The sequence below is a fragment of the Anas acuta genome, chromosome W (genome assembly GCF_963932015.1).
Source record: "Anas acuta chromosome W, bAnaAcu1.1, whole genome shotgun sequence".
Taxonomy (NCBI): domain Eukaryota; kingdom Metazoa; phylum Chordata; class Aves; order Anseriformes; family Anatidae; genus Anas; species Anas acuta.
In genome coordinates this window covers 11,613,822-11,630,598 of record NC_089016.1, presented here as the reverse complement: position 1 = coordinate 11,630,598, position 16,777 = coordinate 11,613,822, and the positions used below count along the sequence as shown (strand labels likewise).

Here is a 16,777-nt window from a genome sequence, read left to right as displayed (position 1 = left end):
GATGGAGGCTGCCGCCTGTGGAAGACCCCTGCCGGAGCAGATTCCGGGCCGGACCTGTAGCCCGTGGAGAGGAGACCACGCAGGAGCAGGTGATCTGGCAGGAGCTGCTGCCCGTAGGGGAGCCAGGTTGGAGCAGTTTTCTCCTGAGGGATGGACCCCGTGGTACGGACCCATATCTGGAGCAGTTCTGGAAGAGCTGCTGCCTGTGGGAAGCCCACGCCGGATCAGTTCGTCAAGGACTGCATCCCGTGGGTGGGACCCCACAGCACAGGGGACGAGAGTGACCGAGAAGGAGCGGCAGAGAAGAAGTGCTGTAGACTGACCATAACCCCCATTCCCCCGTTCCCCTGCGCCGCTCGGGGGGAGGAGGTGGAAGAGGGTGGATGGGGGGGGAGGCGCTTTTGGTTTCTTTCCTTTGTTTCTCACTTCTCTAGCTTGTTAGTAATGAGCAATAAATCTTACTATCTGTCTTCTTATGCTGAGTCTGGTTTGCCCGTTACACTAATTATTGCGTGATTTTCTCGTCCTTATCTCAATCCTTGAGCCCCTTTCACATATTTTCTCCCCATTCCTCTTTGAGGAGGGGGAGTGAGAGAGCGGCTGTGGTGGAGCTCGGCTGCCCACTCGAGCGGAACCACGACAGTGTCTGCGAATGCCAGCAGCAGGAACTCACTGACTGAACTGCTGTTGGACATTTGCTGACATTAAGCACAGCTGCCTGTTGAAGATGAGAATGCAGATCAAAGTTAGAACAGACTTAAATGAGGAAAACCTATTCCCTGTCTTAGCACACCCCCCAGGCGACCTTCTCTCTTTACAGGAGAACCTGCCAGAATCTCATTGTTTCCATTCTGATCTCTCTTTGCAATGCTCTGGGATTCTCAGTCTCCTGTACAATCCTGAGAACACATTACCTCAAACTTGCCTCCCCTGCAGTGCAGGAATCGGAAAGCACAGAACCAAAAAAAAAGCCTTCTCCTTTAGATAAACAAAGCCCCAATCTTCTTCTGGAAATGACCCCTTATAAATGACATTCCCTAAAGCATCTTCTACTAATTTCTCTAGAAACAGAGAGATTCAAAATGACAGATTTTATCAGCCATGTGATGTGCCAGCTGTAGGAGACCCCTCTGGGAACCCCACCTGCATGGCCCTGCGGCCAGAGCCTCACGGTGTCAAGAGCCTGCAGATGTGTCCTTCCACACGCTGCCCTCTGTTGTTGCGCTCCTCACTGCCTCCAAGCCCTCTCTCCTTCTCTCCTTTCTGTGTGCCAGCTGCGGTCAGAGCCCCCAGCCCTGCTGTGATGTGCAGAGGAGCTGCTCCTGGGCACAGCTGTCTCTCTGCACCAGGGCCCTCTTGCCACGAGCTCTCTCTGTCCCACGAGCACGGCCCAGCTCAGCAGCACAGCACCAGACCAAGGCACTGCAATCACCCCTCTGGGGGCTTTGCTAATGAGCCCACAAACCTCAGGCACTCCGAGAAAATTGAAGATATCTCTCCAGAAGGCCAAGTCAGAGGCAAGTTTCCTGCAGTGTCCCCCTGAGGGCCAGCACTGACACAGCCTCCCTTGGAGCTCGTTAGAGCAGAACCCTGGAGGCAGTGAGGACAAGGAGGCAAAGGCAATGTGAAGGTAACACTGATGTGTAGGAAACCTGGATGTGTGTCACCAAGCACAAGGGCCAGGCCCTGTCCCATGGCACACAGGAGGGAGATCCTTTCCCTTGACAGGTTGCTCAGGGCTCTTTGTGGTGCAGTAGGAGATGGGGATGTGCATGGCCAAGCGCAGGAGAATGGTACGACCCCTGCCTGGTTCATGGTTGGGGGTGAAGAGGCAATGAGGCCCTGGTGCTTTCACAGTCAGCTGTCTCCTACTCGGTCCCAGGCTGCGCTGATATGTGGGGTTACTCTTCATCAGTGCAGGACAGGGCTCTTCTTCTTGTAAAGGGCACGATGTTCCTTTAGACAAATCTTGCAGTTTCTCTAGGTTCCTGTGGACTGACGCTCCATTCTGTCAGGCGTTAAGGTCTGCAGGCAGACAGTTCTAATCCCATGTGATTGTGCTATCTGTGACAAGACAGCAGCATCAGGACTTTCAGGAAAGTTTGGATAATACAGAGTAACCAGTTGAATGGCATTGCAGCACAGAGTCACAGAAGTATGCGATGGAAGGCTGCCAGGTTCCACCTCTTCTGTGCTTCCTTCTCATGCATGCTGTCAGTTTGTCTGGAGCTGTGTCCTGAATGTTACGGGGCTATGCAGGTCAAAATTAGAAGGGTCAAAGCCCAGCTGCAGCTCCATCTGAGTATTACTGTCAAAGACAATAAAAACTCCTTATATAAATACTTCAAATAAAGGAAGATTAGGAAGAAACATCATCCTTTATTGGATATGGGGGAAAACCTGGTAACAAGAAAGGAGGTAAAGGCTGAGGCTCTTAACGCCTTCTTTGCCTCTGACTCTAGCAGCAAGACCACTTGTTCCCCTGGATATTTCTTCCTCCTCACGGCCAGTGCCAACATTCCAGGGTGCACTTTGTGGCAGTTTTTCTCTCCTGTTCTTTCCTACTACCAAAGGAAGCTCCCTCAGAGTGGAAACCACTCCTGAAGTAGGCATCCCAACCCAGCAGGCTCCTTGAGGCCTCTCAGCCAGACAGACACAAGTCACCTCAGCAGCAGCTCCCAAGCCAGGGGCCTGCTGCTGGCCTTGCAGCTTCTTGGCTAGACACAGCCAAGCCTTGTGCCTGCTGCTGCCCAGTCATGGACTCAAGCAGAAGGGACAGGACAACCCATCTGGGGGCCTTCTTTCTGCCTGGGTCCTCCTGGCTCTGGAGGCAGAGGGGATCCCCCAGTCAGCATGCCAAGCAGGTGCCTTCTGCTGGCCTAGCAGGGCCACTGCCAGATGTCAGCCCAAAAGTGCAGATTCCAGGGAGAAGTCAAGGGTGACCTGCCAGCTACAGACACAAGTGACCTCCCAGTCCCTTTGCGTGACGCGTTCCTGCTGCTGCCCTATCAAGTGCAGAGACAGAAGTGACCTCACAGTCCCTGCCTCAGTCACATTCCTGCTGCTGAGGCAGGAGATCCTGAGGCAGAGCTGACCTCTCTTGCACCCCGTAGGTACCTGTTTTTCTCTTTCTGTGTTAGAGACTAAGCAAAGTTTTAGTGGGAATGTGTGTTGTTCTGCTAGCGGTGTTATTTCTGTGGTTAAGGCATAGACAAGCTCTATGGTTTAGGGTTTTTTAGGTCTGCCAAGGAGTCTAGGGTTAAATAGAGCATTTTCATGTTAGTGTTAAGGGAAGGCATTAGATTAGCAAGAGAAAAAAAAAAAAAAAAAAAAAAAAAGGTTCCTCTCAGAGTACTGTAGTAGCATTTAGGTTTAGAGATTAAAATGACCTTTTCAAGTAAGGAAATCACAGAATCGTCTAGGTTGGAAGAGACCTCAAGATCATCAAGTCCAACCTCTGACCTAACACTAACCAGTCCTCCACTAAACCATATCTTTAAGCTCTACATCTAAACGTCTTTTAAAGACCTCCAGGGATGGTGACTCCACCACTTCCCTGGGCAGCCCATTCCAATGCCTCACAACCCTTTCGGTAAAGTTCTTCCTAATAGTGTACTGGGTCTGGCTGGAATGTTAACTTTCCCGGCAGCAGCCCATACAGTACCGTACTCTGTACTTGTAGCTGGAACAGCAGTGTTATCACACCAGTGTTGTGTGTACTGCTGAGCAGCAGTGGCACAGCATTGGGCCTTTCTCTAACCCTCCAAGGGGGTGGGCAAAAGGTGAGGTGTTAAACATCACTAGGGCAGCTGACTTAAACCAATCAAGGGGATATTCCATACCATGTGATGTCACACTCAGCAATAAAAGGTGGAAACAGGAAGAGGGGAAGGGTGGGCTCGCGTTGGGAAAACGTCGGTCCTCCTCTTGAACACCGGCTGCATGCGTTGAGGCCTTGCTTCAAGGACGTGGTCAATCATCGCTCATTTGTGGGAAGTAGAGAGTGATTTCTTTCCTCTGCACTTCCATATAGCTTTCATTTATTTTGTTTGTTTGTTTTCCTCCCTTCTTTTTATTTTTTCCCTCTCCCTTTTTCCCCTTCCCCTTTTATTTCCCTTTAGTTAAATTGTTTAGTTCATGGTAGTCTTTATTTAATTATTATTATTATTTCCCTTTAATTAAATTATCCTTATCCCAACCCGTGAGTTGTTCTTTGCTTTACTTCTCCCCCTCCTCATCTAAAGGAGGGGGAGTGAGAGAGCGATTGTGGGGTTTAGCTGCCCAGCACGGTAAAACCACCACAGAAGTGTTTCCCACGGCTGTGGTGCAGAGCAGGGTCCCTGCACTCAGCCTGCCCAGGGTGCCCAGGGGCTTGGGCAGGGGAAGGGAAGGGCAGGAGGTGCCTTCAAAGAGAAGGCACTTTCTGCACTCTCTGCCTGCCTCTTCCTGCTCTGATTGTGGGGCAGGCTCTATGTTAATGGGGTAGTTGGATTTGCACTGGTGACTGAGCTTCCTATTGCATTGAACTGAGACATAAACAGTTTAGTGACGAACCTGAGAATATCCCTTCTTTTTTCTCTGCTTTCAGACTGCACCACGGCTTTTCTGAGCTGTTCTTTAGGACCTGCAGACAAGGAGACGTAGATTTTCAGCACAACCTCTGTGTGCATCCATCCCCCAGCTGAGTGCTGTAAGCAGCCAGCGGCTGGGCACTAGGGGATGGACAGAGCAGCCCTCCTGGAAGTGACTTCTAGCTGAGGTTTTTGCCCATATCAACGACATTTACCACTGCAGTGGAGCTGTGTGGCTGTGTGCTGTGTACAGGACACTCAGCAAACACAAAGCAGGGCTACAACCAGGGAGACACACAAAGGTCACCTTGAAAGAAAGACAATATGAAGGCTCTAATGAGAAAAGAATTGAGTATTGTTCGGGGAAATTTCCCCTAACAGTCTTTATTTTTCCTTCTGTGCAGTGTCCTTGATGAAGGGCAGGAAATGCCCAATGTCAGCTCTGTGAGCGAGTTCCTCCTGCTGGCATTTGCAGACACACGCAAGCTGCAGCTCCTGCACTTCGCGCTCTTCCTGGGCATCTACCTGGCTGCCCTGCTGGGCAATGGCCTCATCCTCAGCGCCGTAGACTGCCACCACCGCCTCCACACCCCCATGTACTTCTTCCTCCTCAACCTCGCCCTCCTCGACCTGGGATCCATCTCCACCACTCTGCCCAAAGCCATGGCCAATGCCCTCTGGGACACCAGGGCCATCTCCTATCAAGGCTGTGCTGCTCAGGTCTTCTTTTTTGTCTTCTTGGTTGTAACAGAGTATTCCCTTCTCACTGTCATGGCCTACGACCGCTACGTTGCCATCTGCAAGCCCCTGCACTACGGGAGCCTCGTGGGCAGCAGAGCTTGTGCACAGATGGCAGCAGCTGCCTGAGGCAGTGGCTTTCTCAATGCTGTCCTGCACACGGCCAGCACATTTTCCCTTCCCCTCTGCCAAGGCAATGCTGTGGACCAGTTCTTCTGTGAAATCCCCCAGATCCTCAAGCTCTCCTGCTCAGGTACCTACCTCACAGAAGTCAAGTTTCTTCTGGTTAGTGCCTGTTTAGGTGTTGGTTGTTTTGTTTTTATTGTTTTTTCCTATACTCAGATCTTCAGGGCAGTGCTGAGGATGCCCTCTGAGCAGGGCCGGCACAAAGCCTTTTCCACGTGCCTCCCTCATCTGGCCGTCGTCTCCCTGTATCTCAGTACTGCCGTGTTTGCCTACCTGAAGCCCCCCTCTATCTCCTTTCCATTCCTGGACCTAGTGGTGGCTGTTTTGTACTCAGCGTTTCCTCCCGTAGTGAACCCCATCATCTACAGCATGAGGAATAAAGAGCTCAAGGAGGCACTGAGGATGTTATTGCAATATTCAGTATTTCGACAAAGAAGCCATCTTCAGCATGTGATTCCCTGAAGTGTAGCTGGAGAAGGCAGAAACATCTTTGTTCCTATATTTCAAAAATAGTTCATTCTTTTCAATATTATTCCAATATGCTAAATATTATTTTTATCATTTTATTTTATAAATTTAAGTTATTTTTGTTCTTCTATCTCTTTCTACCTTTTCTTCTAACCCAAAGTCCTCATGTAGAGGTGCTGCTAAGCTCTTTGTGACTAACTAAATAAAGGAACCAGCAGGTAGTCAGTTTCTGTGGATCTCATTTCTCATACACTCTTCTCAGGTACAGCAGTGGTTGTGGGATGAAGATCCCTGCTGCAATGTGGTGGAAAACCCTGGCTGTCCTTTTCTGCCCTGGCAGGCACTCTCTCCCTGCAGCCTTTGAGTCAGGGTCACCACTTCCTTGGACCCACGAACACTGACAGCAGCAGGACATGGTCGTTTTGGTGCTGGTCACCCTTCTCTTCCACACTGCTGTCTTGTAGCACCACTGAATCAGAACTGGCCTTCCAGCTAGTGCCTTTAGAAGTACGGCTTTCAAAAGTAAGGTGGAGGAAGCACCGAGGAAGCAGCCTGATCTGATGTGAAAGTTCTCCCTGCTCAGAGCAGATCTTTTCACTGGAAACCTCCAGAGGTCCCTTCTGGCTCTAATCCTGAAGGAAAGAAGGGGCAGGATAGTGGAGGCAGGGGGACGGAAGACTGCTATGGGCAGAGGTGATATTGATATTTGTAAGCCCTGCTCCATGTTGTCCTCAGGGTTACATCATGAATGAGTTCATCCCCAGAAGATCCTCTGCCCCATGAGCACCCTGTGTCCAGCTGGTCTGGAGATACTGCAGAGAAGTTCTCAGAAACGCTGCCAGGCACTGCAGAGTGATAGGTTCACTGAGAGTGGAGGGGCCCTCCAAAGCCCATCTAGCCACCCTCACTAGCCAGGCACAGAAACCTACACCAGGCAGCCCAGGCCCATTTCCAGTTGGGCTTTCATATCTCCAGTGATGGGGATTTGCCCACTTTGGAGAAACATGATCCAGTGCTTGGTATTGCTCGGAGGAAAAGTGTTTTCCTGTGGGGAATGCCATGTAATCCCATGTCTTCCCCTGTCACTGGGCACTGCTGAGACTGTCAGAGGAAAATACCTGAAAACAAGTCCATGTCTCATAGGCACTTCATAGCAGCAGACAGAGACGGGGTTGAAGGACTCAACGCTTTTTCTGTCTTAGTCTGTACCAAAAAGCTCCCCTAGGCCTCTATGTTCAGTAAAAGAGATCAAGGATGAGAAGAGCATGTATTGAGAGGAAGGCCATGAAAAGTCACCGGGACAGGGGTCATTTTCTGCCCCTGAATTGCACTGACCCTGGGCAAGGCCCAGCTTAGGAAGCAGCCGTGCTGGACATTCATGGTGGGCAGTGAGCTGGGCAGGAGGCAGTTGTGTGCCCTGGGAGCACAGGAGGGAAGGCTGAGGGGCACCTCACCGCAACATGCCAGGAGCTGCAGGGATGTCAGGAACAGCCCAGGGCCAGGCTGTGCCCCAGGGCCATGAGGCCTGCCTGCCCTCGTCCTGCCATGCTGAGTGCACTGGCTGCAGCAGTGGGGACCCCCAGCCAGCCTCTGCCACCCGCCTGGCCCCAGCCCTCTCCAGCGCCCTCCTTGCTGCTCTCTGATGTACACCAGCACCCCCCCATGCGTTCCGGCCAGCACATCTGCTGAGGGCCAGGGTGGCTGCTGCAGGGGCAGGGAGCACAGCATGGCCCTTGCAGCCCCCTGCTATGGGCCTGCCTCTGCCCTTGGGCTCGGCCCCGGCCTTGGCTCTGCTGGCAGCAGCTCTCTTGCCATGTGCTTCCTGGCCTCCCCTCGCCTGCACACAGCTGCTGCCCACTCAGGCTGCTGGTACAAACGTGTCCTCACAAGCAGCACCACCCCTTGGGCTGGTTCTCCTGGCCTCCCGCAGCCCACTGCCTTGACTCCTTGTCTCTGCTGGGCCCCACCATCCACACCCAAATACCTTCCTTCACTGTCATCTCCCTTCCCCTGCCCCATGGATTGACAGAGTCATGGGATATATGACCTTTAGGTGTTGTCATGCTTGTGTAACCAGATTGGTGATGGCAGAAAAAGACTGTTCCTTCACTAGTGATCAACATCTTTCTTCATGTTAGGCCACAACTGAACATCCCTCACAATTCTTAGAGTGTTTGCTTTATCTCAGGGATGAACTGCATTAGGTCTCCTTGATTAGTCTGAGGCACAACACAATGTTTTTTGCCTTCTGACACTCCAGCACAATACCTGTGAGTTTACCTTTCTGTGTGCTTTTACCTGAAGGGTCATTTCACATTTTTTCTTTCATATCCCTGATGGAAGGGGATGATTCCCAAACTGGGATACGCAGATGGGTTCTGGCTCAGCCATTTGAAGTGTCCTGCTCTTGAGTATTTCAGCCTGAGTTTTGTCACAATTCCTGCATCAAAATGCATCTTTTGGCTGTCATCTCCCTGTCCTCTGTCCTGTGGGACGACTGTGCTGTGGTGGGACGTGTTTCCAGTGGGCCAACTACCAGACATCGTAATGAATACTATGAGCAGGACTAGAGGAGTCCTGCTTCCAGCCAGGGGGAGGTGGGGAAGAAAGGGACAAGAAAGGGTTTACTGGACTGGGTATATTTAATGACCTGGTGCATCAGACCCACAGATGTGTCAGGCTCCAGTGGACATTGGTGCAGAGTGTACCCTAATGCCATCAAGCTAGAAAGAGGTAGAACCCATCTGTATTTCTGGAGTGACGGGGGGAACCCAACAGTTAACTGTACTGTAGGCTGAAGTGAGTCTAACTGGGAAGGAATGGCCAAAGCACCCCATTAGGATTGGCCCAGAGGCTATGTGCACACTCAGCAGAGACTGCTTCAGGAGAGGGAACGTCAAAGTTCCAAGAGGGCACCACTGGTGGGGCTTTGGCAGAGCTGTCTTGGAGACAAAGGCCATGAAACAATTGTCTACCTTGTTTGGCCTTCCACAAAACTCTTCTGTTGTTGGTTTGCTGAGGACTGAAGAACAGCAGGTGCCAATGGCTACCATGGTGGAGGACCTGAGGCAGCGTCGCACTAACCGAGACTCCCTGATTGCCATCCATGAGCTGGGTCATCGACTGGAGAGCCAAGGGGTAGATGTAGATCTTGGTAGCGTGATTTAGTGATGGACTTGTCAGCACTAAGGTAAAGTTGCCTGACCTGGGTTACACGTCCCAGAGTAGTGTCAGGCACAATGCAATTCTTTTTGCCTTCTGCATCTATAGCACAGGAAGTAGGACCTTGCCCTACTCTATTGACTGGACAGGTCTTTTCACTCTACCCAATGTAGGTTTCTGTGTCTGGAAGGGGACAATTTCCCCTGTCCTGGTTTCAGTTAGAACAGAGTTGATTTTCTTCCTAGTAGCTGGTGGAATGCTGTGTTTTGGCTTGGGATGAGAAGAGTGCTGATAACACCCCGACGTATTAATTGTTGCAGAGCAGTGCTTATACTAAGCCAAGGATGTCTCAGCTTCTTGCTCTGTCCTGCCAACGGGCAGGCTGGGGGTGCAGTAAGAGCTGGGAGGGGACAGACCCAGGACAGGTGACCCAAACTAGCCAAAGGGGTATTCCATACCATCTGACGTCATGCTAAACAATATATAGGGGTGGCTAGCCGGGGGGAGGGGGCCGGACTGCTCGGGGTTAGGCTGAGCATCGGTCAGCAGGTGGTGAGCAATTGCATTGTGCATCACTTGTTTGTACATACTATTATTACTTTCCTATTATCACCATTGCATTATTATTATTATTATTATTATTATTATTATTATTATTATTATTATTATTGTTATTATTATTATTGTTATTATTGTTATTATTATTTTCCTGTCTTATTAAACTGTCTTTATCTCAGCTCACGGGCTTCACTTTCCATTTCTCTCCCCCATCCCAGAGAGGGAGGGGGGAGGGTGAGCGAACGGCTGCGTGGTGTTTAGCTGCCGACCGGGTTAAACCACGACAAAAGGCTGAATTTTGTTGCATTTCAGTTTGGAGCATCATTCTCCTATTGCTATTGATCCAGGGTGATTTCTTTAGAGACCTCCAAAGGGAGGAAAAGCAGAGTCTGGAGGCCTGACACCTCCACTGCCAGCAGTGGTCTTTGTCCCTGTAACTGCAGCACAGCCCAGCACATGAAACTCTTTCTAAAACAAGTCACGTTTTTTTTTTGGGGGGTATGAAATAAAATAATAAAATAAAATAAAATAAAATAAAATAAAATAAAATAAAATAATTAAAATTAAATAAAATTAAATAAAATTGAAATTACCATTGGAACCAGAGAAATTCAAATTAAATATTAGTAGGTGCCTGGTCATACATCGTCTTTCCTGGGTCTTCTGTAGAAAACTCAGGATGAAGAGTAAAGACTTTTACTTTTTTTACCCTACTCTATTGTCCAGTCAATAGAGTAGGGCAGTCCTACTTCCTGTGCTGTAGATGCATAAGGCAAAAAGAATTGCATTGTGCCTTATACTACCCAAGTACGTGTAACCCAGAACAAGTCTTACAAGGAGCAGCTGAGGGAGCTGGGATTGTTCAGCCTGGAGAAGAGGAGGCTTAGGGGTGACCTTTTTGCTCTCTACAGCTACCTCAAAGGGGGCTGTAGCGAGGTGGGGGTTGGTCTGTTCTCCCACGTGCCCAGTGACCGGATGAGGGGGAATGGGCTAAAGTTGCGCCAGGGGAGGTTTAGGTTGTATATTAGGAAAAACTTCTTTTCTTGAGGGTTGTTAGGCATTGGAACGGGTTGCCGAGGGAAGTGGTGGAGTCACCATCCCTGGAGGTCTTTAAAAGGTGTTTAGTTGTAATGTTTAGTGATATGGTTTAGCGGAGGACTGCTTAGTGTTAGGTCAGAGGTTGGACTAGGTGATCTTGGAGGTCTCTCCCAACCTAGATGATTCTGTGATTCTGTGATTGTCTAGTCAAACCTTCTTCTATGGACAGGGACAATTTCCATTAGATTACATTGCCCAAAGTCACCTGCCAACTGGCCTTGAACAAGGGCTCACCTTTCTGTTTTAGAGTTTAAGCAACAGTTTGTTGCGAGGATTTGGTGTTCTGCATAGGGTGTTAGGTCTGTGGCTGGGGTATGGACAAGCTTCGTGGTTTATGGTTTTCTTTAGGTCTGCCAAGAAGTCATCTAGGGTTAAATAAAACGTTTTAATGCTAGTGTTAAGGGAAGGGATTAGGATGAACAAGAGAGTAAAGGTAAGGAAAGGGGCTATGGGCTGAGTTCTGCTTGAAGGGATACTCTGAGGTCAGGTATTACTGCAGGGAATTTCTGTCAAGGTGTTGGAACAACATTCAGGTTTAGGGACTAGGGTTACTGGTCAAAATACAGTAACATGACTGTTTTAAGTCAGTTTTAAAGAACCACCAACATTACATGAAACCTCTTACCTCTACAAAATCATTAATTTCTGCTTCCCAAGCTCCTCTTCCCTCCCCCAAATCTCACTTCTCTGGTGGCCAGGCTTCTCCATATTGGTTTTCTTATTGGGATCAGCTTTCTGATGGCTTTTGTGATATCAGAGTATCTGTCTCCACTGGCTACTCTGTTCCTGAAAGAGAAATGGTGTTGTAGTCGGTAGGGAAAAGGGCACAAAGTTCATAGAATCATAGAATCATAGAATCATAGAATCATAGAATATCCTGAGTTGGAAGGGACCCTTAAGGATCATCAAGTCCAACTCTTGACACCGCACAGGTCTACCCAAAAGTTCAGACCATGTGACTAAGTGCACCGTCCAATCTCTTCTTAAATTCAGACAGGCTCGGTGCAGTGACCACTTCCCTGGGGAGCCTGTTCCAGTGTGCAACCACCCTCTCTGTGAAGAACCCCCTCCTAATGTCAAGCCTAAATTTCCCCTGCCTCAGCTTAACCCCGTTCCCGCGGGTCCTGTCACTGGTGTTAATGGAGAAAAGGTCTTCTGCCTCTCGGCACCCCCTTACGAGGAAGTTGTAGACTGCGATGAGGTCTCCCCTCAGCCTCCTCTTCTCCAGGCTGAACAGGCCCAGTGCCCTCAGCCTTCCTCGTACGTCTTCCCCTCCAGACCTTTCACCAGTTCTGTAGGAGCATCCTGCACGTGCCCATCAGCTCTGCACCTCCACAAAAGTGTACATCCTATGAAGAAGTGTTGGTTCCAGAATGACTCCTATGGATCCAGGGTAACATTTTGCAGGCCTTCGTGCAGGATTTACCTCCCCTCAGACATCTTGGAGGCAGTGGCCGCCTCTATGGAAAAAACTAAAAACAGCTATGAGGTATGAGTTTAGTCAAAATTTGAGATCTCTGACATGACAACCAGAGGTGTTGCTCTGCATTGTGAGGGGGCTGTGGTGCCCGGGGCATGGGGACACTCACCGTGCTGGGCAGGCTGGGAGGCAGACCCAGCTCATGGGGTCACTGTCATTGCCCCAGGGCTGCAAGGAATCACTCGCCATGCTCCTTTGCTGGGGCTGCTGCGTGCCCTGGGGCTGCAGAGCTCTCCTCTGCCTACTCACACCAGATTGAGCACTTGATCTCTGGTCAGTCCACCTCAGACAGGCTTTCGGCCTGTGGGCTCCATTCGCTGCTGTCTCCTGGGCTCATGCTGCCCCTGCATATATCTCCAAATGCTTTGCACACACCACTCTTCCCCGCAGGTCCCACGTATCTCTCCAACCTTCCCCTCTTCTCCTGCAGTAGTGGCATCTCACTGGAGAAGGTTTGTGCATCCCCCTTAGCACATGGTCCCCTCAGATTTGAGGGCATTGCAGAGCCCTCCTTTAGCCCATGGATTCCTCAGATTCGTCTTTTCCTTTACCAGACTTTTCATTGGATGGTCACTCATTTTATGAAGTTTTCTATTCACTGGGCACTCAACTCGTTTTCCCTGGGTTTCCCTGACGTCTTCTGGCAGCTCCAGATTCTTCTACAGGATGGCATTGGCCACCCCCACTGAGGGGGGTACAGTCCAGAGCTGATGAGTCCAAGACCAGTTGCTGTCTGCTTGGGGAAGTGCCACCATAAAGAGAGCTCTTGGTCCATCACTTTGATCCCTCACAGACCCCCCTGGGACTTTCAGCCTGTGTCTATCACTCCATGAAGAAGCCCAGAAAACAGAAGAGCAAGGAATAACCCGTTGGCTCTATTCCTGACAGCAGCTTTGGCAAAGGCTTCCAGGCTTCTGGGTTTGCCTTGAACAGACCCAGTTGTTACTGTGCTGTTAGGAGGGAGGCCATCTGTGACCCAGGGCTGTACAGCGCCTGCTGCTGCCTGCAGGGATTGGGATGCCACTGTAGAGACAACAGGACTGTCACCAAGGTACACGAGATCTGACAGCTTATCCAAATAAAAGAGCACAGGATAAAAATGTGGAGACCTAAAGAGAGCAGCAGTGACAAGGCCACATCCTGCTGCTGGCCATAGCCATGGCTCCAGGGAAGCAGCAGCCCCGACCCGAAGGCAGCAGAGAGGCAGAGCCCAGTGGGCAGGGAGGGGCAGCCCCGAGGGCCGCCGGGGCTGCTCCTGCATGTGGCAGCTAGGCTCTTGGCCCTGAGCCCCTCCTGCGTGCTGGGGCTGCTCCCCCATCTCCAGAGGAGATGGGAAGATATGGCAGCTGACACCTACAAAGTTCACAGCTTCTTTATTCTATTTATCCACAGAGAACCCAGTTCTGTAGGTATATTAGATGATTGGGTGACAGATAATAAAATAATTAATACGCAGGATGATGAGTAGAATTCAGTCAAAATCACAAGTTTAAGAAATAATTTTAAAAATAATAAAAGAATAACAAGCTGTTGTATGCAGAGGTTTTTCAGAAAACCTGTCCGTCCTGTTTGTTTTATAGGCACATTATTGATGCCAAAGTAGCATGTGTCCAAAGAGTTTCCACAAGGCTTCCTTGAGCTCCTGGTTCCTCATTCTGTAGATGAGGGGGTTCAGTGCTATAGGCACCACCATGTACAGAACTGTCACGGAATATTCTCTGCAGGGGCTACTTGCACTGCTACAGCTCGTTTCTCTGACCCAGCCACAGGAGCCGAAGCAGCTGCTGGAGCAGGAGCTGGAGCGGCTGCAGGGTCCATCGTAAGGGTCGGAGTGGCCGTTGGGTCTGTCACAGGACTTGGAGTGGCTGCAGGGTCTGTCACTAAGTTGGTAGTAGTATCAGCTGCAGCTCGATAAGCATGAGCCACGCCCCAGCACACTACAGTGATTTGTGTCACTTTGGAACTGCCGGAGTCATGACACCCGTTTTTCAAGCATTCTACCCATATTTTAGGATTTTGCAGTTGTTCAGGGGAGAATTTCCAAAACACTGGAGGTGCCCACTGCTCTAGAAACCTGCCTGTATCCTCCCACACTCCCTGGCACTCACAAGTGTCCCACCTCAGGACAGATCTCTGGATAAAATTCCTAAGTGGTTGTTTAACCTTAAACAAAACCTGAAGCACATTCAGGAGACGTAACAACAAGAACATGCTCGTCTGAGTGTCCCAAGGATATTCAACATCTTGGAGAACTATCGTACCAAGCTCGGAGGATAAGAGGGAGGTGAAGGAGAAAGGAAGGTTGAATGAGTAAGAAAAAATGTCTCCTTCTTTCCCCTCCACAGATTGGCTCCTTGACCAAAAAAAAAAAAAAAAAAAAAAAAAAAAAAAAGCAATAGGTGTAATTGCTAATAGTTTCCGAGATATGGTTTCCAAAGTATAGAGTCGATGACAGTGCTGAGTACAAATACCAGGTTAGGGTCATGACCAGAAATTTCATCATATCATAAGCCACTGTTATACTGCATAGTACCATACCAATTTTAAACCAGGGCCCAGAAAGGATAAACAGCATGACAGGGAGCACATACAGAAAGTAACGTGCTATAAAACTCAGTTTGGAAAACAGGTGCAGCAGACTTGATATTAAAGCAATCAGCATTGTGACTAGCAACTATTATGCAGGTCTAATAGTTATACTTATTTTAGTTTAACACATTCTGGTCAGATCTGTCGTTATCTCAATGCTTTGAGCCCCACATTGGGTGCTAAAAAGGATTGTTGTGGTTTAACCCGGCTGGCAGCTAAACACCACACAACCATTAGCTCTAATTAGCTGTAAGCACTGCTCTGCAACAAGTAAAACATCAGCATGTCATCAGCACTCTTCTCATCCTAATCCAAAACATAACAACCTACCAGCTACTAGGAGGAAAATTAACACTATCCAAGCTGAAACAAGGACAAATGCTATACCTAAAGGTCATATATTGCCTGATATTAACTTGAGGTAAACTAGAAAAGTGAGATAGCCAATTTATTGCTAAGAAAATATTACCACTAGAATCAGTTTCTTCAGTGTGGCTTTCAGCTCCTGGTTCCTCATGCTATAGATGAGCGGGTTCACTGCTGGAGGCAGCACTGAGTACAGAAATGAAACCATCAGGTCCAAGGAAGAAGAGGAGATTGAGGGGGGCTTCAAGTAGGCAAGTATGGCAGTGCTGACAAACAGGAAGACCATGGCCAGGTGAGGGAGGCACGTGGAAAAGGCTTTGTGCCGGCCCTGCTCAGAGGGCATCCTCAGCACTGACCTGAGGATCTGCACATAGGACACCACAATGAAAACAAAACAAACTAATGCTAAATATGCACTAACCACCAGAAGTCTAACTTCCTTTAGGTAGTCTGAACCTGAACAGGAGAGCTTGAGGATGTGGGGGATCTCACAGAAGAACTGGTCCAAAGCATTGCCGTGGCAGAAGGGCAGGGAAAATGTATTAGTAGTCTGCAGAAGAGCATCAAGAAAGCCACTGCCCCAGGCAGCTGCTGTCATCTGGGCACAAGCTCTGCTGCCCAGGAGGCTCCCGTAGTGCAGGGGCTTGCAGATGGCAACGTAGCGGTCGTAGGCCATGGCAGTGAGAATAAAATATTCTGCTGATATAAAGAACAGAAAGAAAATACCTGTGCAGCACAGCCTTGATAGGAGATGGCCCTGGTGTCCCAGAGGGCATTGGCCATGGCTTTGGTCAGAGTGGTGGAGATGCAGCCCAGGTCAAGGAGGGCGAGGTTGAGGAGGAAGAAGTACATGGGGGGTGTGGAGGCGGTGGTGGCAGGCTACGGCGCTGAGGATGAGGCCGTTGCCCAGGAGGGCAGCCAGGTAGATGCCCAGGAAGAGCGCGAAGTGCAGGAGCTGCAGCTCGCATGTGTCTGCGAATGCCAGCAGCAGGAACTCACTCACAGAGCTGTTGTTGGGCATCTGTTATTTCTGTGTAGTGGTCCTGCACAAAGAGAAAGAATAGTAATAATGTACAGCAGACATATCAGAGGAAAATTCAATTGTTTAAAACCATCAAAAAGATTTTCCACTTGCAGGCAGTTATTTTGAAGGTCCCTTTAATGACTTCCCGCTGATACTGAGTTTCTCTGGGAGAAGAGTGCTCTTCTGTGGGCAATGGAAGAATCAGTCCTGCACTACAGCTCAAGGTAGCAACATGGTAGGAACATGGGGCAGTCTCAGATTCACTTCAGTTCATATCAGATTTCCCCAGTTTTGCTCAAAGTTCATCACAGAGCAGACACGTGGAGATTTATGTATTTATTATTTTATTTGTTTGTTTGATTTGTACTCTTTGTTCAGCTGCTCCACCACATCTGAGGAGTTCTAAGGCATAAATGCTGGGCATTCAGCTGCACTCCAAGTGAAACCTTGTAGATCTTCAGAGTCACAGATACTGCACTTTAGAGCAGAGTGCCCTTCAGAGAGGAGAGCCAGTCAATCCATCAGTTCTGGTCTCAG

The 16,777-nt window shown here is 49.4% G+C and overlaps 1 protein-coding gene across 1 annotated transcript; it reads right to left on the bottom strand.

The window, feature by feature from the left end:
- Window positions 1-15,304: 15,304 nt before the first annotated feature.
- Window positions 15,305-15,856, bottom strand: LOC137846925 (olfactory receptor 14C36-like; the record flags this gene model as incomplete). Its single annotated transcript, XM_068665032.1, has 1 exon — window positions 15,305-15,856. A coding segment is annotated over one exon (552 nt), but the record flags the coding sequence as incomplete, so codon positions are not given.
- Window positions 15,857-16,777: the final 921 nt, after the last annotated feature.